Source organism: Melanotaenia boesemani, chromosome 8 (genome assembly GCF_017639745.1).
Source record: "Melanotaenia boesemani isolate fMelBoe1 chromosome 8, fMelBoe1.pri, whole genome shotgun sequence".
Classification (NCBI taxonomy): Eukaryota; Metazoa; Chordata; class Actinopteri; order Atheriniformes; family Melanotaeniidae; genus Melanotaenia; species Melanotaenia boesemani.
The window spans coordinates 1,516,333-1,544,318 of record NC_055689.1 but is presented as its reverse complement, the minus strand read 5'-3'; the positions used below and the strand labels follow the sequence as shown (position 1 = coordinate 1,544,318).

At 44.7% G+C, this 27,986-nt stretch overlaps 1 protein-coding gene across 1 annotated transcript in view; it reads right to left on the bottom strand.

Moving 5' to 3' along the window:
• The window catches only part of ano8a (anoctamin 8a), a 57,620-nt gene that overhangs the window by 10,255 nt on the left and 19,379 nt on the right, over nucleotides 1–27,986 (bottom strand). Inside the window, exons 12-13 of the mRNA XM_041991975.1 lie at nucleotides 27,334–27,525; nucleotides 27,107–27,238 (exon numbers count right to left, since the gene is read on the bottom strand). Coding sequence (XP_041847909.1) covers nucleotides 27,107–27,238; nucleotides 27,334–27,525 — 324 coding nt within the window. The remainder of the gene's footprint in view (nucleotides 1–27,106; nucleotides 27,239–27,333; nucleotides 27,526–27,986) is intronic.

Genomic DNA, 27,986 nt, shown 5'->3' with positions numbered 1-27,986 from the left:
TGGGGTCCTGCCTGGTGTGGTAGACCTGCAGTCCTGCCTGGTGTGGTAGATCTGGGGTCCTGCCTGGTGTGGTAGACCTGGAGTCCTGCCTGGTGTGGTAGACCTGGGGTCCTGCCTGGTGTGGTAGACCTGGGGTCCTGCCTGATGTGGTAGCCCTGCAGTCCTGCCTGGTGTGGTAGATCTGGGGTCCTGCCTGGTGTTGTAGACCTGGGGTCCCGCCTGGTGTGGTAGATCTGGGGTCCCGCCTGGTGTGGTAGATCTGGGGTCCTGCCTGAAGTGGTAGACCTGGGGTCCTGCCTGATGTGGTAGACCTGCAGTCCTGCCTGGTGTGGTAGACCTGAAGTCCTGCCTGGTGTGGTAGATCTGGGGTCCTGCCTGGTGTGGTAGACCTGGAGTCCTGCCTGGTGTGGTAGACCTGGGGTTCTGCCTGGTGTGGTAGACCTGGGGTCCTGCCTGATGTGGTAGCCCTGCAGTCCTGCCTGGTGTGGTAGATCTGGGGTCCTGCCTGGTGTTGTAGACCTGGGGTCCCGCCTGGTGTGGTAGATCTGGGGTCCTGCCTGGTGTGGTAGACCTGGGGTCCTGCCTGAAGTGGTAGACCTGGGGTCCTGCCTGATGTGGTAGACCTGCAGTCCTGCCTGGTGTGGTAGACCTGAAGTCCTGCCTGGTGTGGTAGATCTGGGGTCCTGCCTGGTGTTGTAGACCTGGGGTCCCGCCTGGTGTGGTAGATCTGGGGTCCTGCCTGGTGTGGTAGATCTGGGGTCCTGCCTGGTGTGGTAGATCTGGGGTCCTGCCTGGTGTGGTAGACCTGGAGTCCTGCCTGGTGTGGTAGACCTGCAGTCCTGCCTGGTGTGGTAGATCTGAGGTCCTGCCTGGTGTGGTAGACCTGGAGTCCTGCCTGGTGTGGTAGACCTGGGGTCCTGCCTGGTGTGGTAGACCTGGGGTCCTGCCTGATGTGGTAGCCCTGCAGTCCTGCCTGGTGTGGTAGATCTGGGGTCCTGCCTGGTGTGGTAGACCTGGGGTCCTGCCTGGTGTGGTAGACCTGGGGTCCTGCCTGATGTGGTAGCCCTGCAGTCCTGCCTGGTGTGGTAGATCTGGGGTCCTGCCTGGTGTGGTAGACCTGCAGTCCTGCCTGGTGTGGTAGATCTGGGGTCCTGCCTGGTGTGGTAGACCTGGAGTCCTGCCTGGTGTGGTAGACCTGGGGTCCTGCCTGGTGTGGTAGACCTGGGGTCCTGCCTGATGTGGTAGCCCTGCAGTCCTGCCTGGTGTGGTAGATCTGGGGTCCTGCCTGGTGTTGTAGACCTGGGGTCCCGCCTGGTGTGGTAGATCTGGGGTCCCGCCTGGTGTGGTAGATCTGGGGTCCTGCCTGAAGTGGTAGACCTGGGGTCCTGCCTGATGTGGTAGACCTGCAGTCCTGCCTGGTGTGGTAGACCTGAAGTCCTGCCTGGTGTGGTAGATCTGGGGTCCTGCCTGGTGTGGTAGACCTGGAGTCCTGCCTGGTGTGGTAGACCTGGGGTTCTGCCTGGTGTGGTAGACCTGGGGTCCTGCCTGATGTGGTAGCCCTGCAGTCCTGCCTGGTGTGGTAGATCTGGGGTCCTGCCTGGTGTTGTAGACCTGGGGTCCCGCCTGGTGTGGTAGATCTGGGGTCCTGCCTGGTGTGGTAGACCTGGGGTCCTGCCTGAAGTGGTAGACCTGGGGTCCTGCCTGATGTGGTAGACCTGCAGTCCTGCCTGGTGTGGTAGACCTGAAGTCCTGCCTGGTGTGGTAGATCTGGGGTCCTGCCTGGTGTTGTAGACCTGGGGTCCCGCCTGGTGTGGTAGATCTGGGGTCCTGCCTGGTGTGGTAGACCTGGGGTCCTGCCTGGTGTGGTAGATCTGGGGTCCTGCCTGGTGTGGTAGACCTGGAGTCCTGCCTGGTGTGGTAGACCTGCAGTCCTGCCTGGTGTGGTAGATCTGAGGTCCTGCCTGGTGTGGTAGACCTGGAGTCCTGCCTGGTGTGGTAGACCTGGGGTCCTGCCTGGTGTGGTAGACCTGGGGTCCTGCCTGATGTGGTAGCCCTGCAGTCCTGCCTGGTGTGGTAGATCTGGGGTCCTGCCTGGTGTTGTAGACCTGGGGTCCCGCCTGGTGTGGTAGATCTGGGGTCCCGCCTGGTGTGGTAGATCTGGGGTCCTGCCTGAAGTGGTAGACCTGGGGTCCTGCCTGATGTGGTAGACCTGCAGTCCTGCCTGGTGTGGTAGACCTGAAGTCCTGCCTGGTGTGGTAGATCTGGGGTCCTGCCTGGTGTGGTAGACCTGGAGTCCTGCCTGGTGTGGTAGACCTGGGGTTCTGCCTGGTGTGGTAGACCTGGGGTCCTGCCTGATGTGGTAGCCCTGCAGTCCTGCCTGGTGTGGTAGATCTGGGGTCCTGCCTGGTGTTGTAGACCTGGGGTCCCGCCTGGTGTGGTAGATCTGGGGTCCTGCCTGGTGTGGTAGACCTGGGGTCCTGCCTGAAGTGGTAGACCTGGGGTCCTGCCTGATGTGGTAGACCTGCAGTCCTGCCAGGTGTGGTAGACCTGAAGTCCTGCCTGGTGTGGTAGATCTGGGGTCCTGCCTGGTGTGGTAGACCTGGGCCTCCATTGCCCTGGTACTGAAGGCTTGCTCCTGTGCTGCCATGATTAGCACCTCTATGCTGTCCTTCAGTCCAGCCCTCTCTAGCCATCGGTAAGACTTGTTCACATTCTAGTCCTCGGTCTCCTTCTATTAAGGCATTTCACCCAAAGATGAACTGGTCCGGTGTTGGTGCTAGTGCAAGAGCTCTGCTGGTGCTTCCAGCGAACCTGCTCGGTTTTCCACGAGACTTAAGCCAAGTCACATTGTCTAACATATTTCCGCAACCGGGCACGCCTGCCTACAGAGGAACAAAGGAGAGTCTGTTTGATTGTAAACATGGAGTTCGTTCTTTCCCTACAAGTGCTACTCTTGGCCTTCCAAAATTGTCTCCATATTCACCGATTGAGGAGTCCTCTGGTAATGGCTGTCAGGGCAACGTTTAACAACCCAGCGCAGAGAACGGCAACAACGTTTTAGGAGGAAGGTAAATATTCAGTTTAATGTCCTAGCCATTGTTAGCTACAACACATAGTTTTACTTAGCATTGAATTTACGTATATCGATTACATATGAGCTATACAAATGTAATGACATTTATTTCCTTTTTCATAGATGTCATTAAGACGAATTGGGATTCGGAGGTCTCAGTTATCTGGGCACATCCTCGGCCAAGATATTGGTGGGACTCCATTGTTCTGGATTTTAACGAGCAGCAGTTTTTAAAGAACTTCCATGTGTCGCGGGAATTGTTCCAGTATATATGTGATCAGACCAAACCCTTCCTCTCTAAAAAGGACACAAACTACCGATTGTGTATCCCGGTCCAAAAGCGGGAAGTAACTGTCATCTGGAAGCTGTCTACCGGTGGTGAATACAGGACCATTAGCCATCTTTTTGGCGTAGGTCTGAGCACAGTGTTCAACTGTGTCCAGGATTTCTGCAATGCTGCCATAAAATTGCTTTGTCCTGTGCATCTCCCAACTCCTGATCCTGCAAGGTTACTGGAGATGGCCACATATTTTAAAAACTGCTGGAGAGCCCCACAGGGTAGCTGCTATAGATGGCAGCCGTATTCCAATCACTGCGCCAGAAAATTATCCCAGGGACTACTACAGCCGCAAAGGATGGCATTGAATTGCTCTGCAAGCAGTGGTGGATGGAAAAGGCCTCTTTTGGGATGTGTGTGTTGGCTTTCCAGGGAGTGTTCATGATGCTAGAATCCTGTGTTAGTCTGATTCGTGGGGACTTCTCAGCACTGGACAGTTACTGGAGCAAAATAAGGTAACAATTTCTGACTGTGAAGTTGGACATTACCTGATTGGTGATCCCGCTTACCCCTTAAACTACAAGTACAGGATCAGCTGTGCACGGTCAGTTGTGGAAATGGCTTATGGGAGGTTAGAAGGATGGTGGAGGTCACTTCTCAAAAGAAATGACTGCAAACTAGAACTGCACAAGAAAATGGCCATGACCTGCTGTGTTCTCCACAATATTTGTGGGGAGCATGGCGACAACTTTGAGCTCCCAGACTTACCGAATCACCGTCAGCCTCCAGTACAAGCAACACCTGACAATGCCAATGTTGAAGGGTCTGACATCAGGTCAGCTTTGAGTATTTTAGCTTGAGGAGGAACAACAGTCTAGCATATCATCTTTTGTTCACGCATCATTGCATTCTATCTAATGGTGTAAATTTATTACTAAAGATGAGCCCATTTGACTGTTCACCCTGACTTTGGTTTAAATTTTTATGTGTATGCCATTATTGAAAACAAATACATATGTAAAATAAACACCACACTTTGAGTTGAAGTTTTTATTGAAAAAGCAGAATAAACATGCAGAGCAACACTAAAAGCAGGGCTGGATTATTTTTTACAGAATTGCTCCATTAAAGTCACCAAACGCCCCATCAATAATAATAATAATAATAATAATAATAAATTTTATTTGTAACGCACTTTACATTCCAAGGAATCTTTAAAGTGCTACAAAGGATTTTAGTAACATACAAAACAAATCATAAAAATATAATAAACAGTGTAAAGGATAAAAGAACAACTATTAAATTTCACTGCAGTCGTTCACAAATATTAAACCAAGATAAAAGTTTAAAAACTAGCAAAATGCTGGTTAGCAAAAAGTTTTTTTTAAAAAGATAGGTTTTCGAATTTCGTTTAAAGTCATTTAGAGACTGTGAGCCTCTCAAATGTTCTGGTAAGGCCTTCCAGAACCTTGGAGCAGCGGCTGAGAAGGCTCGATCACCCATGCTGCGAAGCTTAGTCCTGGGGGCACGGAGGGTGTGTGTATAGGCAGGCCGGAGGGTACGTGAAGGAGTGTGAGGAGAAAGAAGTTCCTGTAGGTAGGTAGGGGCATGTCCATGGATGCACTGGTAAGTGAGGAGAGAGACCTTGTATTCGATTCTAAACGAAACGGGAAGCCAGTGAAGAGATTTTAAGATGGGGGTGATGTGGTCTTGCTTTCGCACCCTCATCAAGATCCTGGCCGCGCTATTCTGAATGTATTGTAGTTTCTGAATGCTCTTGTCAGGGATCCCGATGAGGAGCGCATTGCAATAATCAAGCCTAGAGGAGACAAAAGCATGGACAAGCTTCTCTGCGTCCACCAGGGAAAGTGTTGAGCGAAGTTTTGCAATGTTCTTAAGATGAAAGAAAGAAATCTTACAGAGGTATTTAATATGGGCGTCAAAAGCAAGGTGTGGATCCATCTTAATACCCAAGTTAGAAACAGATGTGGAAAGGTGTATCTTTTGCCCAGAGAAGGTGATGTTGGAGATGGTGGTGGAGGAATGGAGCTGGTGTGCAGTACCAAAAAGAATGGCTTCTGTTTTTGAGCTGTTTAACTGAAGAAAGTTCATCTTCATCCATGCCTCTATCTCCTCCAGGCAGGCAGTCAGGTTGGATAATGGTGAGGGAACAGAATGGGTAGGGGTCATCTTGAGATAGAGCTGAGTATCGTCGGCATAGCAATGGAAAGATATACCATGTTTGCTGATGATATTACGGAGGGGTAGCATATATATGGTAAAAAGAGTGGGACCAAGCACAGAGCCCTGGGGGACACCACAAGTGACATTGTGTGTCAGAGATTTTGAGTTCCCCAGGGCAACGTGTTCAGTTCTGTCTGTGAGATATGATGTGAACCAATTGAGGACTTGTCCTGAAAGTCCAATGGTATGTTGCAAACGGTGGAGAAGAATGCTGTGGTCCACCGTATCAAAAGCAGCTGTTAGATCCAAAAGAATAAGTAATGATGGGGAACCATTATCTGCTGCCATCAGGAGATCGTTTATAACCCTGACCAGAGCTGTTTCTGTGCTGTGGCCAGGGCGGAAACCAGACTGGAACTTCTCATACAAGTTATTGTGTTTAAGGTCAGCATGAAGTCGAGCTGCAACTTTTTTTCCAGGGTTTTTGACAAGAAAGGAAGATTAGAAATAGGCCTGTAGTTAGAGAGAACTTCTGGATCCAGGGTGGGTTTTTTCAGCAGCGGTCTGATGACAGCAGTCTTTAGCGCTGGTGGAATATGTCCAGTCAGAAAGGAATGATTTATGATCTTGGTGATAAGTGGAGAAACAGCAGAGAAATTTGCCTTCAATAATACAGAAGGGAAAGGGTCCAGGGCACAGGTAGATGGTTTCATTTTCTTGATGGTGTCCATCACCTCAGTCTGTGTGGCTGCAGGGAAAGTAGAAAAGGCCTGGATGGTCGCCGATGATGAGTCAGCAGTGTGGAAAGACAAAGCCCCCGCTGTGGAGAGGTGTGAACGGATGTTATTCACCTTCTGTTTGAAGAATGTGATAAACACATTACACCTGTCCTCAGTGTTCTCAAAGTAGGAAGGGAGAGAGGGTGGTTTGAGAAGGCGATCCATTGTTGAGAAAAGTCGTTTAGAATTATTGGGATTATTGGGCAGAGTAGAACCTGGACCGTGCAGCCCTCAATGCTTCTGCATATATCCTCTGATGTTCTCTGTATGCCTGTTTGTATACAGTCAATCCAGAGGCTTTGTGACGGCGCTCAAGGACACGCCCAGCAGTCTTCATCTTTCGCAGCTCAGAGGTGTACCAGGGTGCTAAGCGTGTAAATGAGACAGACCTAGATGTTAACGGGGCATGACATTCCAGAAGACTGCTCAGGGACTGGTTGTAAAAATCCACTGAGTCAGCAACAGAGAGAGAATCAGTTGGACAGGAGGAGAGAAGGCTAGGTTCCAGGGCCAGAGCTTCTGTGTTTATATTTTTGAGGTTTCTAAAGTGGATCTGCCTCTTTGATTTGATGCGGGAGGATGGAAAAGGCAATTGCATTGCCACCACCTTATGATCTGACACACCAATATCATACACCTGCAGATTTCTGATAGGAACATTATTGGAGATGACCAGATCAAGTATGTGACCCTTGGAGTGAGTGGGGACATCAACATGCTGTTTTAGGTTGAGGGAGTCGAGCATCTGAAGGAAGTCAACAGCAAGATGGCAGGAGGGAGTGTCAACATGTATATTTAAATCACCTAGAATTATAATATTGGCGGAGGTAGTACAGAGCGTTGTAAGGAGATCAGACATTTGTGGAATAAAGGCAGAGCTTGCTTTTGGGGGTCAATAAATGAGAAGAGCAGTCATGGGAAAAGGGGGTTTACTTTTAAAAGCCAGGCACTCACAGGAGGATGTTGCAGGCAGCGAGATGGTGGAGAACTTCAGGTCCTGACGGAAGATGACAGCCAGGCCACCGCCACGGCCAGTGCTGCGGGCGGCCTCCAGATAATTATAGCCGGACGGACAGGTTTCATTTAGGGCAGTGTATACTCCCGGCTGGTGCCAGGTTTCAGTTAGACAAATGAAGTCAAGTCCCATCTCCCTGATGTGCTCTTCAATCAGAGTGGACTTATTGTTGATGGATTGAGAGTTAAAAAGTTCAAATTTGACCAGTGACTGTGGGGAGAATCTCTGTATGGGTCGTAGAACATTTAGATTAACTCCCCAGTGACTCGCGATGTTTAGTCCTTTGGCCAGCGGGGAGCACACGACTCGTCCAGCGTTGATAGTTGCCGAAGCAACAGTGCTCTGATGACATGTTGGATGTGCGACGGATGTCCACAGAGATGGGATGCCTGAGTTGTTGTGGAGGCTGAAATTTCGACCAGAGCCTCTGTGGATATAACGAGGATGGCGGAGAAGCCCAAGTTCTTTAATGATGGGGATATTAAGTCCAGGAATGATAGCAGAATTTATTCGGCGAAGTTGTGAGCTGGAATAAATGAGCGCCATGTTGCCATGAAGAGAGAGGAATGCCAGCCGACAATGACGCTAGCCTTGTCTGACGAGACGATATGTTGGTCAGAATTCAATAGAATCCAGCTTCCAGTGACCAGGAGTGCCAAGTCAAGGCCGTCTGGGACAGGTAGGTGATCGGCTACACTCCCAAACTTTACCACAGATGTAATGTGGTCGTGTTCCAAGGTCTAGCTGGACTATGGCCGCAGTCCAAAAAATCACAAAAGAAAAAAGAAAAGTGCAACAAAAAACAAATAGTGGTCAAACAAAACACTGGTTAAAACCTAAATATTAAAATCACAAAACCTAAAATTCAGAGTTTTAAAATTTTAAAAGAAAGAAAACTTCATGCGGAGAAGCGGCGAGCAGACGACGCCAGCGTCCTCTCCTCGCGAAAATCACAGCATTACTGCTCTCGTCCACATGTTGCAGGCTTTGCAGCAAAGCAGAGGAAAACCGTTCATCTTCTCTGTCTTCCTGCACTTTCTCCTCTGACTTCTCCAGGTACTCATGTCTGCGCTGGAGTTCTGCTTCCGTTTACCTGTTCACCACAAAAAATTAAAGAGTCAGTATCAAGTATCACGTTCCATAACCTTGGTTGGGAATGCAAAGTTTTTAGAAAAATTTAAATAGTAAGGCATCAAAAATAATATTTACAGTATGGCAGGATATTACACCAATTTAAAAATCAGGTGCTTGTTTCTACAATAAAAATAATTATACAGTAAGTGGTCAGTGCTGACTGTTTTTCAGAAGTTTAAGTTGAAGCAACTTTGATGTAGGCATATCTTTAATGGTGTTCAGAACAAACTATAACTAGAAGACTGGACTGAATTACGAACAGCTTTAATGTGCTTTGTTAGTGGATGGTCATGTTCTTAACATTGACTACCTGGTCTGTTACACGAAGCTGAGAATGAGGACGACTGTATTCCTGGGGAAGGTGAGCTGCACGCCACAGGCAGTAGTGTTTCGTCTGTGTCCCCGATGTCCAGTGACCAACTCTGTTTTAAACAAACAAGAAAAAAAACTCTTAGTTTGCAGTCAACAAGAGGCACATTGCTGAAAGACTGAGCTGATTACTGTGGTTAGCAGTAAACATAGGACATGTGACATGCTTGTTTGGCTATTGTTAGCATTAGCATGTTAGCATGAAACATGCTTCCTACAGTCTGAAACATATCTAAAATCAGGTCATTTACATGTCATTTCTCATCATACACACTGGCAGTACAAACACCATTAAATACCGCTACACTTACCGGTTCAGTGGGATTTGGAACTTCCACCGCTGAGTCGTCAATCATGGGCAGGATAGACTCAGCTCAGTAGAATTTAAGGCCCTGGTAGATTGGTTAGTCGGCCGAGAACAGAATTTAAAATCTTGAAGTGCGGATTGGTTTTTGGTTGCCAGTTACCGTTATGTTCCAGCTCCCTTTTTCTGGTCCTGAAAGTCTTTTTTAAGTTTTTTCAGTTGATTAGCTGGTCCACAGTTTGTTCGTAGCCAGCAGCAGACATTTCCCTCTGAAGCTTGGCAAACACCAGCTTTGTCCGATTGGCACCGTCCAGTTTATTTTGTATTTCAGCAGACAACCATAATGCCAGGACAAACGTCTCCTCGACCAGTTTTGCTTCTTGGCATCCATTACTTTGTAGGTTTGATGATGTCGGTCTGTTTACAAGCTCTTGTTGGCCAGGTAGCCCCACCCTGACCTCTGACGCAACCAACATGCAGCGGTTCGCAGATCTGGCCCAGCAAAGAGTTGGAGCCAGCTTCGAACCAGTTTGGAGAGCCAGGAGCCGGTCTCTGGGCAGTTGAAAATCAAATAGCGGGTGCGAAGGCAGGCTCTGGCTCCGATAACCTAAAGAACCAGCTCAGTTGAAAACCCCCCTTTGTGCTTAGCGTAGAGCCTCTGGACTCTGGATCTGGGGGGGGAGGGACTCGATTAAAAAATGAATCTAAATAATTACAGCCTTTGTAATGAATTAGTCTTCATTAATCACATATTAAACACAGAAATTTTTACCCCAAAAGAAACATTTTTACATTGAAATGGATTTTAATGGACGACTGAATCAAATAACAGACACAGACGTTAATATTGTAAACTCAGCTCTAGTGATGTCTGGGGAAATGCCTTTCATTGAATTTCAATTGAAAACAGTGGGAAAAGAAATTTAAAGTACTTAAATTAGCATCTCCAGCTGTTCTCTGATTAAGAGTCAACAATCTGTTACAGAACTTTAACTTTCTACATGTTTTCCTCCACATTCTTCATTAACAGGCATGAATGTGACGGTAAGCAGGACGGGATCAGCGTTTCTAACTTGTACCCATGTTTTGTAACATACAAGTACGTATTAAATCTGCAGGTCCAAAAATACAAGAACAAATCAGAAAATACAAGTACAAGTAGTTTTGTCTGACATTTGACACGCGACTCCAAACCAATCTCAGAGAGAGGAGGGCGGAGCTTCTCTGTGTCTACAAGCAAACTTCATGCTGTATGAAGAAGCAGCGCTGAAACCCGTCTGACCGATAGCTCCTGAAGGAGAGTTTGGATAAACAAAGCTTTTTCTCTGGAGATGGAAAGACGTGTCTCTTCTAGCTAATTCCAGTAAGGATTCTTAAACGTATCCTTAATTTATTGCCTTCAGCTTGTAAAATATCAACTTCCAGACGACGGCCGGGAGAAGTTTGAGAAGTGTGTGAAATACCGATGCTTTATAATGTTTATCAATGACGGTAGGCCTTGTTAGAAATGAACAGTGTTGTTTACCATGCTGTTTATAGAAGAGATGATGGATGTCACGGCATTCTTATATCAAAAGTTATTGCACCTTTGAGGTGGTAAGTGGCCACGATGTCAAGCTATTATCCATCATGACAGCAGGTGTTTACTTAGCCTATTTACCCTAAATCAATGTTTCTCAGTCCAGGTTCTCAGGACCCATGTGCATGTCTTAAATGTGTTCCTGCTTCAACACACCTGATTAATGAACTTCCTCATCATGTTCAAGCCTGTTAACAAGCCATTTATTTAATTAATGTATTGAAGTAGGGTTTCCTCTAAAACATGCAGGGCAGCAGGTCCTGAAAACCCGGAGCCTCGTTTATAAACCTGAGCGTAGCAAAGCGAACTACAGGCGGCGTCTGCAGCACAAAAAGGAAATGCTGCACTTCTACTTCCAGATTTATAAAAGCGTGCACACACATGTCCTGCAGCTGTTTCCCTTTATAAACAAGAATCAACTCTAAAACGTGTGCACGTGAGGGAGTGCCTTGCTCCGCCTATAAATGGTGGACGCCTGTAATACATATTCATCACATCATTTCCATGATGGCTCGGGAGGGAAAAACAGGGAAGAAGAGGAATTTTTCGGGGTGTGAGACAGAGATCCTGATGGACCATGTTGGAAAAGGTAAAAATGTGTAACTGGTGGACACGGCGTGGACGTTACTGGTGTCAGAAAGACAGAATAGTGGCAGCAGGTGGAGATGCTGTAATCACAGCGTCAGAAAAGAAGAAACACAAGAGGAGTCAGATCGTATGGATGGATATCTCAGTCAGTAGAACACCCATCTGCCATGAGGGAGATGGAAGTTCGATTCCCACAGGGGTGAACAGTAACACCTTCCAGTCGGGGCCTTAGGCAAGATGCTGCAGCCCACAGTAGGTCATTGTGGAGAGAAACGTCTGCTAGATGACAGTCATGATGCCGGTATTGTAGTCGTTTGTTTTAAAGGTCCCATATTATGCAAAATTCACTTTTTAATGGTTTTGGAACAGTCATACTGGTCCCCCCGCATGTGTAGGAGACCCGTAAGTGTGAAACTCTTTCAGGCGCTCTCTCTCCCCCCTGCTCCACCTCTAGGGAAGTAAGCGCTGAATTGAGCGAGTTTGAAAGCCTGTACGTTAAGACGTCATAAGGGACAATAACCACTCCCCACAGAGCGATGGACCCGTCTACCGGCTCTCAAAGCCCGCCCTCTAAAAATCACCTAGCGCCCAGTGTTTATCCTTTTCGGCAACCCTCGTTTGCGGACATGGCTAAGCGACAGAAGCACTGTTCTGTTTGTGGCTGCATAAATGAACACGAAAACGTTTTTTTACTTCCATCCACTGAACCCACGAGGACTGAGTGGATTAATTTTATTTTTGGAGGAAATGTACCCGGAAAACTTCCAAAGGTTTTGCATGTCTGTGGCCAGCATTTCAAAGAGGACTGTTTCCACAACATGGGGGCATGGAAAGCAGGCTTCGCCAACCGTTTGAAGCTGAAGCCAGGTTCAATACCAACTGTCCGTGACACAGCTGGAGAGGTAAGAGCTGGCAGTTATTTTATCGTTTCGGCCTTATTAGTCTGATAGCTTGAAAATATATTAGCACTGTTGTAAATGTAGCCAAGTCACTGTTTCTACTGTTTGTATCCGGTGCCATTGTGCATCAGATTGATGAGCGTAGCTAGCTGTGTTCTCCGTGCGTCGCGGTTTGGGTCGGTAATGGGGGCTTCAGGAATGGGTTCCGGTGTTCCGGCGTTTGTTTATCCTTCACTACGCTGTAATCAGCGTCTAGTTACCGCTAAGGCCTAACCTGTCAATCACCTCATGACGGGCGATGCGATGGGCGGAGCCAACAGCTGAGCTGCTCCACCAGGGTTCCGCCCACCATAAACGGCACATTTCTGAAGCTGCTAAAAAGAGGGAGGTGAAGAGAAGCCGCTGCACTCAAACTGAGGGTCGATTTGTCCATACCATGGCGGAAATATTTCATTTAGATATTAATGAATGGTCTCAGATTGGGAATAACGTGTATAATATGGGACCCTTAATGTCTGAGACTGGTAGCAGTTTTTTTAGTGTTAATAATATTTCTTTCTAGTTGCTGGGTGCTCCAGCTGGGTGGGCGGTGCAGAAGGACACCATCACCGCTATTAACCAGGCGGATGAGGAGTTTCAGGAGATAAAGAGCGTGTGGACAGAAATGAGGACAACAATAAAAAGCATTGTGTAAGAATAAATAAAGGAAATCCTCCTCTTGTGTTTCGTTAGCGTAGCATCACTTCTAGACCTCCAGCCTCCAGTCTGGTCCCGCTCTGCTGGAATGAAGGACCAAAGCTACTTTCCACACTGACGGCTACATGCTGGCAGCAGACTGGCTCCTTATTTATCTGGATGGGTTTTATAACATGAAGTTTTGTTCCACAATGACAGAACATGTTTTAGTGGTTGAGCTTCTTATTAATATCATCTCCCTTTTTCCTGGAAATCCTGGTTGTCCCGAGCGTGGCTCTTAGGAGGATTAATATGGAATGTGTCTGCAAATTTCTGCAAACAGCTTTAATATCTAACATGTGGTGTGAAAGGTAAGAGTGGATTGTGTATAAATGTCTCACATTTCACATAATTTCCTTGGTTTTATTCTGGACCGTTGGTGTCACCGTTTCCTGCTTCTCTAGATTCTGTGCGCAGGGGTGGACTGGCCATCTGGCATACCAGGGCATCATTCAGGTGGGCCGTTGACCCACAAATTGGCTACAGAGGGCTAGCAGTGTGTTGCCAGCATTGACTCATATTATTTGTCTATGTTTCTCATTGTCAGTCAATCATGGGCTGACAGGTTCAGAGAGCCCTGACAGTCCTGTCAATTACAACACAAACCAGGGTGGATGGGACCTCATGGCATGGGCTGGAGTCGCTGGATGGGCTGCTGCTGAGCTGAAAATGGAGAAGCTATGAAACGCTCGGGTGACGCTGAAAAACTGCGACTTAAAAAGGTGAAGTGTCTGGAGGTGAAAGCTGCTAATTGTTCAAAACTGACAGACTTGTTTGGTGCCGGTCACCACCCAGCAGGTGCTGCTGCACCGGGAAACGAGTGAGTGGAGACAAACATGGTAAATAACGTTAGCCTGGGAATGGCTAGGCTACATGTCCAGGACAAAGTAGAAAACCTTTTTTACATTAAATGTGATTTGACTTAAATGACTGAATATTTGTGACAACATATTTGCCCAGAGTTGATGGGTTGTGACTGTTGGTAGTTGTAGTATCTTTTTTTAAAATTGTGATATTATGGGTTATTATTGTTAGATGGTTTAGCTAAGCTAGCTAACAGCTGCTAATGTCAGTGGTCTCTTGTTGCCATACCAACGGAACACATTGACATGGACTAATGAGCTGTAAATAGAGACGCAGCATCAAGCTGTCTAGTAAATACTTAGAATTTTAGCACAAAATACAAGTACACCTACAGCAGGGGTGCTCAATACGTCGATCGTGATCTACCAGTCGATCTCCAAGGTACTATTGGTAGATCGCATGACAATAAGATTCGATCCGGTCTGTCTGTCTGTTTGTTTCCTTAGTTATGTATTTGGCTTGTCTGTTAAGCGCCCTGAGGTGACATTGTCATGAATTGACGCTATACAAATAAAGTTGAATTGTTTTGGATAAAAAATAGACGTCAGCCTATCATCCATCCCGTCACTTGATTGATACACAGGACAACCAGTCTGATGAAATCTGATTTTTTTTACGTACAATTAGGTCACTGTGCATGCTCAAACAACGCCCCTAAGCGCTGCAAAGCTAACAAGCTAATCGTTAGTTAGCTCCCAGATTTTCGCTTTCGAGTTTTTCCTCTTAAACTTACAGTAAGACAGGGTATAAAAATGAGTGGGGGAGCTGGACCAAGTAAGAAGAAAAAAACGTATCACTTTCATACGGAATGGGAGGAGGACTTTTTTTTCACGACGACATTTTCAAAGTGTGTTTGTCTCATCTGCCAGTCTACCGTTACAATATCAAAGAAGGGAAATGTGGAGCGGCATTTTCGGACTCTTCATGGAAAATACTACACTGAATTCCCACCAAAAAGCGAGCTGAGAAAGACAAAGGTGAAGGAGCTAAAATCCCAGTTGTTGGGACAGCAGTCATTTTTTACACAAGCTACTTCTAAAGCGAAAGCTGCCACTGAAGCATCATTCCGAGTAAGTCACATCATCGTTAATAACAAGAAGTCCTTCCAAGACGGAGAGATGGTAAAAGAGGCCTTCGTTGAAGCAGCTGACTCATTGTTCCGGGACTTTAAAAATAAAGCAGAAATATTGTCTTCGATCAAAGCTCTCCAGCTGTCAAGAAGTACAGTTATATGGCGCTGTGAAGCCATGGCTGAGGACTTAACCCAGCAAATGTGGAAGGACATCGGAGATTGCAAGTGTTTCTCACTGCAGTTGGATGAATCTACGGACGTGAGTGACACAGCCCAGAGGTGAGTTTTCGTTCGTATGGTGTTTAGTGATATGACTGCAAAAGAGGAACTGTTAACAGTACTGCCCATGAAAGAAAAGACGCGAGGAGAGGACATATTTCAGTCGTTCAAAAACTTTGTGGTGAAAACCCAGCTCCCGGTGTACAAATTGGTGTCTATCACCACAGATGGCGCACCTGCAATGATTGGATACGTGAATGGTTTTATTGCCAAGTGTAGGCAGGACGATGCTTTCCCAGACTTTCTGAATTACCACTGCATCATCCACCAACAAGCGTTATGCGCTAAAATGCTCAACATGAAAGAGATCATGGATGTCGCAACGAAGATCGCCTTTGCTATTCGAGCCCGATCTCTTCAAAGACGGTTATTCCGTGCACATCTGGAGCAGGCTGACTGCGACCACTCTGACTTGTTGCTACACACTGACGTGAGGTGGCTTAGCCGAGAGAAATTCCTGCAAAGATTCCGAGAACTCTGCCCGGAGATTAAGGAGTTTTTCCGTGCACCTGGGTATGCAGAATACAAGCAACTAAATGACGGTGAGTGGCTGTTAGACTTGGCATTTTTAACTGATCTGACAAACATGTTGAACGACCTCAATCTAGAGCTGCAAGGAAAAGACAAAACAGTGATCAATATGATCACCTCAGTTAATGCTTTCAAACACAAACTGCAACATCTGTCCTCAAAGCTGCAGCGCCATGATTTGGCAAACTTCCAGAACCTGGCCTCAGAGCTGGAGATGCAAGGAAAGGCCTGTGTGCAACTTGACAGTGGACGCTACACAGAGCAGATTGACAACTGTCTGTCAGAGTTTGACAAACTGTCATGCTTCGGATGGTTGGACTCAAAAATACTCAGTTTCCCAGGGATGGGTTTAAGATATTTATTGTACAGAGTTGAATACTGAAAATGTGCGCTCCGGCTTTTCTCCGCTCAGGGTCTGTGGACACACAAGACGGCAGTTAGAAGGCAGGCAGCTGATGAGAACTCAAAGAGGGAGTATGAGGTAACGTACCAGCAGTGGAATCCAACAGGGCACAGAATGTTTCATCCAGTGAACAGAGAAGGGCCGCCGGGAGGTCGACTGCGGGAGGAAAAGCTGCTGAACAGAGGAGAGGTTAAAGGAGGAATAAAGGTTTCTGGCAGGAGCCCTGAATAAGAGGACACAGAGGCCGGGATGGCTAGTCCTGTCTTGGGGTGCAGATAGTTCAGTCCGTAATCCAAAATCCAATCCTAAAGACAATCCAGGGGTCAGAAAGCCAAGATATCCAAATAATAAATCAGGGCAGAGTACCAGACAGGGAGCAGGCAGAATCAAAATCCAGGTCCAAAATCAGGTCAACGTCAGGCGGGTAGGAAGGCAGGAATATACAGGCTGGAAACGTGCAGGGAAGAACCAAGACGATCTGGCACTGGAGGGATGTCACAGAGTTGTATATATAGGGCTTGGTACAGGTGTAGCGCATCAGCCCTAATCAAGAGCTGGTGGAGATGAGGCGTTCAGGGCAGCTGGAAAAACTGAGCCCCACACCACAGATCATGACACAAACGCTTTCAAGACTTTTCTTTGCTTGAGCCAGTTGCTACATTCATGTGTTTTCCTTTTCGGGAAGATGTGGAGGTTGATTCACTCTCATCAAAAATTGCAACACTATTTCACCTGAACTCTTCTGGAGTGGAAGATGAGATATTCACACTACAAGCCGACATTGAGCTGAAGTCCACAGCTCATGGACAATTCTGGAACTTGCTAGCAGAGGGAAAGTACCCCAACATGAGGAAATGTGCCACCTCCTTGGCTGCATTTTTCGGCTCCACTTATTTATGTGAGTCAGCCTTTTCCCACATGAAGATAATTAAGTCCAAGTACCGCTCCACTATGACTGATGAGCATTTGGAAATGTGCTTGAGGCTGGCTGTCAGCAGCTACTGTCCGGACTATGCATCCCTGGCTGATTCAATTCAGTGCAAGTCATCAGAGTGAACTTGGGTAATGGCAAAAAAATGTACATAATTATGTTGTGTTGTGCAACATATGTGGTTATGCAACTTACATCAACATAAGTTGTAAGAATCCTCAATATATTTCTCAATAAATATAATGGGTAGATCATTTTGACTTGGTCATTTCATAAGTAGCTCCCATGCTGAAAAAGTCTGAGCACCCCTGACCTACAGGAAATAATTAATTTAATTTGTAATATTTGCCATTGAATTTATTGCAATATTTCATTCATTTATAGTTTACTGAGGAGATAGGTAGGTACTTTATGTAACTTTAATTTCTGAGTAAACGTGATACTTTTACTATAGTTTTAAATGGCTGTATTGTGTATAGTGCTGTCCTGAGCATTTTCAGGTATTGTTTCAGAGATCTGACTTTTTCGTACTGAAGAACAATAATAAGTGTCATAATGAAAACATGACAAAGCCATTAATGTTACACTTGTGAACGTTTAGTTCAATATGAACTAATCTTTTATCTTGTACATTATTCTGTGGTTTTGAGTTATTTCTCCGTCCAATGATAAATGCTTTTCCTATGTCCAGCCCAGACAGGTTCAGGGAGAGAGCCAGACCAATGCAGGCAGCCTAAAGACTGAGAGGGAAAAGGTTGTAGAGAGAATCTGTAAAATGCATATCTTTTAAGTTGAATTAGCGGTTATATGGGTAGGCCTTAGGGCTGTTTTGAGACTTAAGTCATCCTTCATGACAGATAAATTTGTTCACTAAGTATCACTGCATCACGAAATGGCTGCATGGCTACATATACTTGTCAGTACACAGGAACAAGTTCTGTTTGCTGTTTCTTGCAGGTGATGAATTTAGTGAGGAGTGGAGCTGGCTGGCTGCAGATGAGGAAGCAGGGCAATATATGTGCACATACACGTATATGAGAATGCATTTCCTTCAGGTACTGCATTACAGTACCTGATAGTACCTGATGTTACCTGATAGTACCTGACAGTACCTGATAGTACCTGATATTACCTGATAGTACCTGACAGTACCTGACAGAACCTGATATTACCTGATATTACCTGATAGTACCTGACAGAACCTGATGTTACCTGATAGTACCTGATATTACCTGATATTACCTGATAGTACCTGATATTACCTGACAGTACCTGACAGTACCTGATATTACCTGACAGTACCTGACAGTACCTGATATTACCGGACAGTAACTGATATTACCTGATAGTAGCTGATAGTACCTGATATTACCTGATAGTACCTGATATTACCCGATAGTACCTGATATTACCTGACAGTACCTGATATTACCTGACAGTACCTGATAGTATTTGACAGTACCTGACAGTACCTGATATTACCTGATAGTACCTGATATTGCCTGATAGTACCTGATATTACCTGACAGTACCTGATATTACCTGATAGTACCTGATAGTAGCTGATTGTACCTGACATTACCTGATATTACCTGATATTACCTGACAGTACCTGACAGTACCTGATATTACCGGACAGTAACTGATATTACCTGATAGTAGCTGATAGTACCTGATATTACCTGATAGTACCTGATATTACCCGATAGTACCTGATATTACCTGACAGTACCTGATATTACCTGACAGTACCTGATAGTATTTGACAGTACCTGACAGTACCTGATATTACCTGATAGTACCTGATATTGCCTGATAGTACCTGATGTTACCTGACAGTACCTGATATTACCTGATAGTACCTGATAGTAGCTGATTGTACCTGACATTACCTGATATTACCTGATATTACCTGACATTACCTGATATTACCTGATAGTACCTGATATTACCTGACAGTACCTGACAGTACCTGATATTACCGGACAGTAACTGATATTACCTGATAGTACCTGATAGTATCTGATGGTAGCTGATATTACCTGACAGTACCTGATATTACCTGATATTACCTGATAGTACCTGACAGTACCTGATATTACCTGATAGTACCTGACAGTACCTGATATTACCTGATATTACCTGATAGTACCTGATATTACCTGATATTATCTGATATTACCTGATATTACCTGATAGTACCTGATAGTACCTGATAGTACCTGATATTACCTGATATTACCTGACAATACCTAATAGTAGAGGATAGTACCTGACAGTACCCGATATTGCCTGACAGTACCTGATATTACCTGATATTACATGACAGTATCTGATATTAACTGATAGTACCTGATATTACCTGACAGTACCTGATAGTAGCTGATATTGCCTGACAGTTGATATTACCTGATAGTACCTGATAGTACCTGATATTACCTGATAGTAGCTGATAGTAGCTGATAGTAGCTGATATTACCTGACAGTACCTGATATTACCTGATATTACCTGATAGTACCTGATATTACCTGATATTACCTGGCAGTACCTGACAGTACCTGATAGTACCTGATAGTACCTGATAGTATCTGATGGTAGCTGATATTACCTGACAGTACCTGATATTACCTGATAGTACCTGATAGTACCTGATAGTACCTGATATTACCTGATAGTACCTGATAGTACCTGATATTACCTGATATTATCTGATATTATCTGATATTACCTGATAGTACCTGATAGTACCTGACAGTACCCGATATTGCCTGACAGTACCTGATATTACATGACAGTATCTGATATTAACTGATAGTACCTGATATTACCTGACAGTACCTGATATTACCTGATAGTAGCTGATATTGCCTGACAGTACCTGATATTACCTGATAGTACCTGATAGTACCTGATATTACCCGATATTACCTGATAGTACCTGATAGTACCTGATATTACCTGATAGTAGCTGATAGTAGCTGATATTACCTGATAGTACCTGATAGTACCTGATAGTATCTGACAATACCTGATAGTACAGGATATTACCTGACAGTACCCGATATTACCTGACAGTACCCGATATTGCCTGACAGTACCTGACAGTACCTGATATTACCTGATAGTACCTGATATTACCTGATAGTAGCTGATAGTACCTGATATTACCTGATAGTACCTGATAGTACCTGATAGTATCTGACAATACCTGATAGTACAGGATATTACCTGACAGTACCCGATATTACCTGACAGTACCCGATATTGCCTGACAGTAGCTGATATTACCTGACAGTACCTGATAGTAACTGATAGTATCTGACAATACCTGATAGTACAGGATATTACCTGACAGTACCTGATATTTTCCTGACAGTACCCGATATTGCCTGACAGTACCTGATATTGCCTGACAGTACCTGATATTGCCTGACAGTACCTGATATTACCTGACAGTACCTGATATTACCTGACAGTAGCTGATATTACCTGACAGTACCTGATAGTAACTGATAGTATCTGACAATACCTGATAGTACAGGATATTACCTGACAGTACCCGATATTACCTGACAGTACCCGATATTGCCTGACAGTAGCTGATATTACCTGACAGTACCTGGTAGTAACTGATAGTATCTGACAATACCTGATAGTACAGGATATTACCTGACAGTACCTGATATTACCTGACAGTACCTGATATTGCCTGACAGTACCTGATATTGCCTGACAGTACCTGATATTACCTGACAGTACCTGATATTACCTGACAGTACCTGATATTACCCTCTCCTCCTTTCCTTGCTTTCGCTTCCATTTAAAAACAACCAATTCTCTTTTTCTCGCTCATTCTCACAGCCTACTACTACGTCCACAGTTCAGCCAGTTCAAAGCTGTTTAATTTAAAGATGGTGGACAGGGGGCGTGGCTGCGGGGCAGGTTACCATGGTTTCCACAATTGCAACCCACCAATCAAATATTTCTGTTAGGGTTGAAAATTGTATCAAAGTGCTTCTTTATTGGTTATCAGCACCCATATCTAAAACTTAAAGCATTTTTTTTTCTTAAAACTGCTCATGTGGGCCTCAAGTGGGCGTGGGCCCGGCCTTGGCGTTGGATCTAGTCTTTTTAATGAAAAAGAGTAAAGGGGCGTGCAGGGCTCAGCCACAGGCTGGACTCGACCTGATTTACCACAAGGACGACCAGCTTGGTGTCCACCCTAAAGTTTTCACTGGACCCATCTAGGAACATTTTCTGGGGGCGTTGCTGAGTGTAAGAAACTTAACTTCCCTCAACCGTCTGTATTTCCACAAAAGAGAAGGGCTTTATTTGGCAGAAGTGCTGAGTGAAAAAAACAGAAGTGCAGGAGTTCCCAACTAAAACTACAGCAGAGCATCTATTTTGTACCTAAATATATTGTAAATCACACCTAAGACTGACAGAATGGAACTAAATCTTTCAGATGGCATAAGAACAAACAGCAGAGTCTATAATCAGCTGTATAGTTTATTCTTTTTGCTTTTAGAGACAAAAACAATTGGTATTATCTCTGGTTTTGTAGTTACTAGACCCAGTTGTGTATTATTTACTTGAAGCTACACTGAACACATTTCCAGAACACCAAATAAATGCAAAATTCAGTGTAAAGGGCAAAGCTTCAAGCTGACGTCACGTCAGTGTCAAGGGATGAGTTGGAGGTAAGGACCCAAATATAGCGATGTTACCTCGTCTGCTCGAGCATGGGGCACAAAGTGTCCTGAGTATTGTTCTGATATGTTGGTTCGGCATTAAAAAGTCACATGACCACACCGACCAAGGCCTCGGTATCACGTGTGCGTGCCGAGCTGCTTCAGGTTCGAAGCGACTGTTAATCAGTCTGCACTTTAAAACGGATCAAACCGCCTCGTAAACCGAAGCTTTCTGAGAGGTCTTGCCAGCAACCATCCAGCATTTTGGATTGAAGGAAAGCCTCATGTTAGAATGATGTTAGCTTTTGGGAAACAAACGTCTGTGCCAGACGCCGTTTCCATAGTAACTGCTGAATGAACTCCGACAATGAGAGCGTGAAAATGGAGTGGGCGGTGCCTTCAGCATCACAGGTTGGCTGTATTTCCCTTTCTTTATATTGTTGTTTCTAAATAGTCCTGCAAAAAGCAGACAAACATAAGAACTTCATCCGGAAGGAAACGTGTCGGTCTGCAGCTGCAGAGGAGAACCACGACCAGCCGAGCTGGTTACTGATCAGCACCAGCAGAGTTTTGATGATTTTAAAGTTGCTTAATTAGGCCCGAGCACGAAAGGAGGTGCGAAGGCCTTTTGAAATGCAAGCTTTTATTATTATTTTTATTTCGCACAATGAATCGCATTTTTGGGGGCCTGAACATGCTCGAAAAGTCACCAAATTTTGCCTACCCCCCTTTGGAATGCGAAAAATTTAATAATTTGGGGTGTTCAGGACTGTTCAGGCAAAACTGAACGAGAGCGCCACCTATTTGTGATGACCCTCCACTGCAAGTTATCAATCTTCATGGAACTTTGTACACATCTTCCACACAGTAGGTGCAACAAAAAATGAAATTATAGTATAGGTCTAAATAGAACAGGAAGTCGGCCATTTTGGGTCAAAGTCGCCATTTTGGAGTTTTACTGACCTCGTATTTGAACAAACTCCTCCTAGAGATATTATCGTACTGACACCAAAATGGCTCAGGGTGTTCAGAAGGCATGTGTGATCAAAAGTTCTGCAAAACTTTCTCAAAGGAGTAAGGGCGTACAGGGGGCGTGGCCTCAAAGTTTGATGTCTCGCCATGAAAGACGAAAGTGAAATAACTCCTCCATAAAAAACCATTTCTGAACCAAAATGGCCATGTATGAAACTAGTCCCATCCTCAAGACATCTACGTGCTCATTATTGGATTATAAATAGGCCACGCCCCCTGGTGACAGGAAGTCATATTTTTTACTCGAAGACCCACTTCTCTGACGTTTTGAACACAACCGGGGTCAAACTGGGTCAGACAGCTGAAAACAAGTTGGTGATGATATCCGGTGAAAACTGTTGCTCTACGCTTAATGGCGAGACCGTGGCGTCATGGCGAACTTCGATAAGACGCCATGACATCATAAATAAGTATAACTCCCTCATTTTTCACCCAATCACCATCAAACTCACAGGGAATACCGATGGTCCAGTCCCAAACATACCCATATGACCACTTCCGGTCCAGCCCTAAGCCCAGCCCACTTTCAACCTGAAGTGCTTTTTTTCAGATGCCGGGGTCCTTCTCCTCAGGCATGAACTCCAGACACTTGAGAGTGCTTGACAACAGGTAAAACCCTTTCATGATACCACAATAAAAATCTCAAGTTCCTTCGCCAAACGTAACCATGGCGAATATTGGTCCGACGCCACCAAACAGGAAGTACATGTAACTCACCCGGTGTACCATTGATCTCCACCAAACTCGGTAGGAAGGATTGTAGTCAGACGTGGAACTGAGCCAAATTGACATATACTGGGATAGTTGCAATATGGCTCTGTAGCGCCCCCTACAATATTTTAAACCACCAACCCTGCCCACTATGTGGACCAACATGCATGAAATTCACCACATTGATTTACCATGCCAGGATGTACAAAATTGTCCATTAGACCTCTAGGCTAATTTCAACAGGAAGTCGGCCATTTTGAAAAATGTGTCATTTTTAGGGACATTTTTGCCTGTTTCTTGCCATTGCATTTGAACAAACTCCTCCTACAGATTTTATCGTATTTACCTCAAAATCACTCTGAAGCTTCCAGAGGCATGTGTGATCAAAAGTTATGCAAAACTTTCTCATAGGAGAAAGGGCATGGCGGGGGCGTGGCCTCAAACCTTCATATCTCGCCATAACAAACGAAACTGATATAACTTGCATATAAAACAACCTATCTTGACCAAAATGGCCACGTATGATGTCATTTCCATGCTGACCACATCTATATGTCCAGATGTTGTCAACGCCATAGCCCCGCCCCCTGGAAACAGGAAGTACCACATTTTTTACCATTGAAAACCTTACACACCTACTCAAACTCATCAGTATCATCCTTGATAAACTCATGATTCACAATATAACAAACTCCTTACACCATCATGATTAAAATGGCTGCATGTGAGGTTTCTGTCCCTCGCCATCAAACAGGAAGTGGCTATAACTCTGGACTCGGTTGACCAAAGTACGTGATATTTGTCATTAAAGTCCCAACCTGAACATGTTAGTACATGATCAAACACTATAGCACCACCTACTGGCCATGTTGATATCTGCAGATCTTAAAACCATGCTTTTGTTTGGATTTATTTCACACTATTGGTCAGAACATGATCATGAACAATTCTGATGTCATTATTGATGGAGACGAGTGAGCATACGGCTGCCAGCCAGAGCCAGCTTGCTTGGGGAGGGAGGCTGCCAGCTGGTGGGGGGTGCAATAGGCCGGAGCGGCGCCAGAGTTGTGAGGGCCTTCATCGCTGCTTGCAGCTTTAATTACAATTTAATTCTTGTTTCCTCTTTGGAGAGGTAGTGTACTAGAAGAAGAGCAGACCAATGAACAGGAAGCAGAAAGCAAAACAGAATACACAAGGGAGAATCCTACAAAATAAAACAAGAAAAACAGAACATGACAAGACTACAAACCAAAACCCACGGATCATGACAGCTAGCTAACGGGTTAAGTTTACCTTCATTTATCTTAGCTTACTGTGTACTCAGTTAACTAAGTAGCCTAATTAAAAAAATAATTTTCTTTCATCTTTACATTAATCTAACATTGTGTTACATGCTGCATGAAGGAGCTGATGAAAGAAGATTTAATTGATTAGCATGCTCTCTAATGACATGAGAAACAATAGAATTGGATGTTCAGTAGCCTGTAATGTTTTCTTTAGTCTGAGTTTACTTCGTATAAGGAAGGATTACAGTCACCATGACAACAGTAAGGAATGTTGGCAGCTAGTACATCCTGAAACTATTATAGATAAAATTATTATTACTACCTCAAGTCAAACAGAACACAACTATGAAGCTAACAGGTCGACATGCTAACATTAGTGGTCAACGCTAGCTAACTGCTAATTCCACACATAACAAGTGTAAATGTAACCAAATATAATAATAATCATAACATATATAGGCGCTTGTGTACCTGTCCCACCTGCAATGACATCAGAGACAGCACACCTGAGTGTTTGGAGCGTCCTCACGTTTCTCTTCAGTCTGACCGTTTTATCGGAGATAAATGCAGTGCCAGCCACCGCCATCACCAGCCCGCTACTGCCATCTGCTGATGGAGAGTAACAACTACACTAACTTGAACTGAATTCAGGTGAATCAAGTCCAGTACACACATCCGAACAACAAAAAGAAGAAGAAAATGATCCTTTGAGGGGAAATTAACAATAGAAACTAATGAAACTCAATTGTGGAACCACGTAAATTAAAAACGGGTAGATTCTACTTGTCTAAGCTGTGCTGGTTCCCATCATGGGTATACAGTCCTCGGATTACACCTGCATGTTTGGACACTTAGTAAAACTACTGGACAATATTTAGGGTAAATAGGCTAAGTAAACACCTGCTGTCATGATGGATAATAGCTTGACATCGTGGCCACTTACCACCTCAAAGGTGCAATAACTTTTGATATAAGAATGCCGTGACATCCATCATCTCTTCTATAAACAGCATGGTGAACAACACTGTTCATTTCTAACAAGGCCTACCGTCATTGATAAACATTATAAAGCATCGGTATTTCACACACTTCTCAAACTTCTCCCGGCCGTCGTCTGGAAGTTGATATTTTACAAGCTGAAGGCAATAAATTAAGGACACGTTTAAGAATCCTTAGTGGAATTAGCTAGAAGAGACACGTCTTTCCATCTCCAGAGAAAAAGCTTTGTTTATCCAAACTCTCCTTCAGGAGCTATCGGTCAGACGGGTTTCAGCGCTGCTTCTTCATACAGCATGAAGTTTGCTTGTAGACACAGAGAAGCTCCGCCCTCCTCTCTCTGAGATTGGTTTGGAGTCGCGTGTCAAATGTCAGACAAAACTACTTGTACTTGTATTTTCTGATTTGTTCTTGTATTTTTGGACCTGCAGATTTAATACGTACTTGTATGTTACAAAACATGGGTACAAGTTAGAAACGCTGATCCCGTCCTGCTTACCGTCACATTCATGCCTGTTAATGAAGAATGTGGAGGAAAACATGTAGAAAGTTAAAATTCTGTAACAGATTGTTGACTCTTAATCAGAGAACAGCTGCAGATGCTAATTTAAGTACTTTAAATTTCTTTTCCCACTGTTTTCAATTGAAATTCAATGAAAGGCATTTCCCCAGACATCACTAGAGCTGAGTTTACAATATTAACGTCTGTGTCTGTTGTTTGATTCAGTCGTCCATTAAAATCCATTTCAATGTAAAAATGTTTCTTTTGGGGTAAAAATTTCTGTGTTTAATATGTGATTAATGAAGATTAATTCATTACAAAGGCTGTAATTATTTAGATTCATTTTTTTTTTTAAGTCCCTCCCCCCCAGATCTAGAGACCTGGACTGAGGGTCCTCCAGTCTCTAAGCTGTCCCTAGGCCTGAGCTCTTCTGGATGGAGGTGTCTGATTGTTCTCCAGGTATCTGGTGGAGCCACTTCTATATACATACATACTATACTATAGATTTATATAATAAAAATATTAAATAAATAAAAATAATAATAATAAAAAATGTGTCAATGTGTAACTGAAGCTAAATATTATTGAAACTGCATTCATTTTTCTCAGTTTCAGTTGTTTAGAATACATTTTTAAAGAGAGTTAAACGTAAACATGTTGATAATGTGCTCGTAGTACTTTGTACTAAAACAAAAGGAGAAATGTTAGTTTGGTTATTTTAAGGTTCTTTCACTGGTCTGACCTGCTGGAAACCAGGTTGTGTTGAATGTGGAACCTAAACCTGTAAGTTTGACCCCTTCGATCTAAATACATATATTCCAGAATGTTCTTTAATGAACCTTAATTCATTAAATAAAACTGCAGCGGGTACCTCCAGTAAGACGATGGAGATTATGGTCATCTCAGGACTCAGCCAGGGGAACAGACGCTGGAGCTGTCCACACTGACCAATCAGGTAACAGTTTACTAGAATGGCGATCAAGCCCATGGCCTCCATGGCAGTCTGGTGTCATGAGAGATGGATAGGGAGGGGAGGGAGACATTTACAGACTAGGCAGATGATAACCTGAAAGGTTTCCTACACAAGAGCATGCAGACCTGCCACTGCCCGACGCTCTCCACCCTCTGCCCAAACGGTCTCTGCAGGCCGGTGCAGAGCTTCAGGGCGTCGCTCCGGATCTCAATGATGTTGTTGATGAGGGCGCACATGGCTGCCAGGGGGAAGGCCGAGGAGAAGAGCACCACGTAGCCGAACTGAATGAACATCTCCTGGTAGTCCTGAAGCGTTCCCTGATGGAGTCACACATCATTAAACCACTAAAACGTGAATTATCACACCGCTTACTGAAGATGTGAAAGAGGTCAGAAAAACGAAATCCAGCTGAAGAGGTGAGACAGTGGTTTTTGGTGGATTGTGTTCACAGCAGCCACATGCCCAAAATCAGCTTCCACATTCAGATTTTTAATGAGTAATAATTCCACAGATGACTCGCTTTGTATGACGCAGTCATTTTGACATCTTGATTGTTTTGGGCTAATGTTACATATACCCAGGAACTGGAGTCATAGCCACACTTTGGCTCCACGTCGAGTTCCAGGTGAAATGATGAAAAAATGATGCTTCCAGCTCTGCCCTCAGCAGGAGGGCCACAGTGGTCCAAGCCTGGGTGGCACTGGCCCATCCTGGACGCCCCCTGGGAACGATGGACCACACCCACCAACCATTCCTACAACCCTTGTGCCCTCTTTAG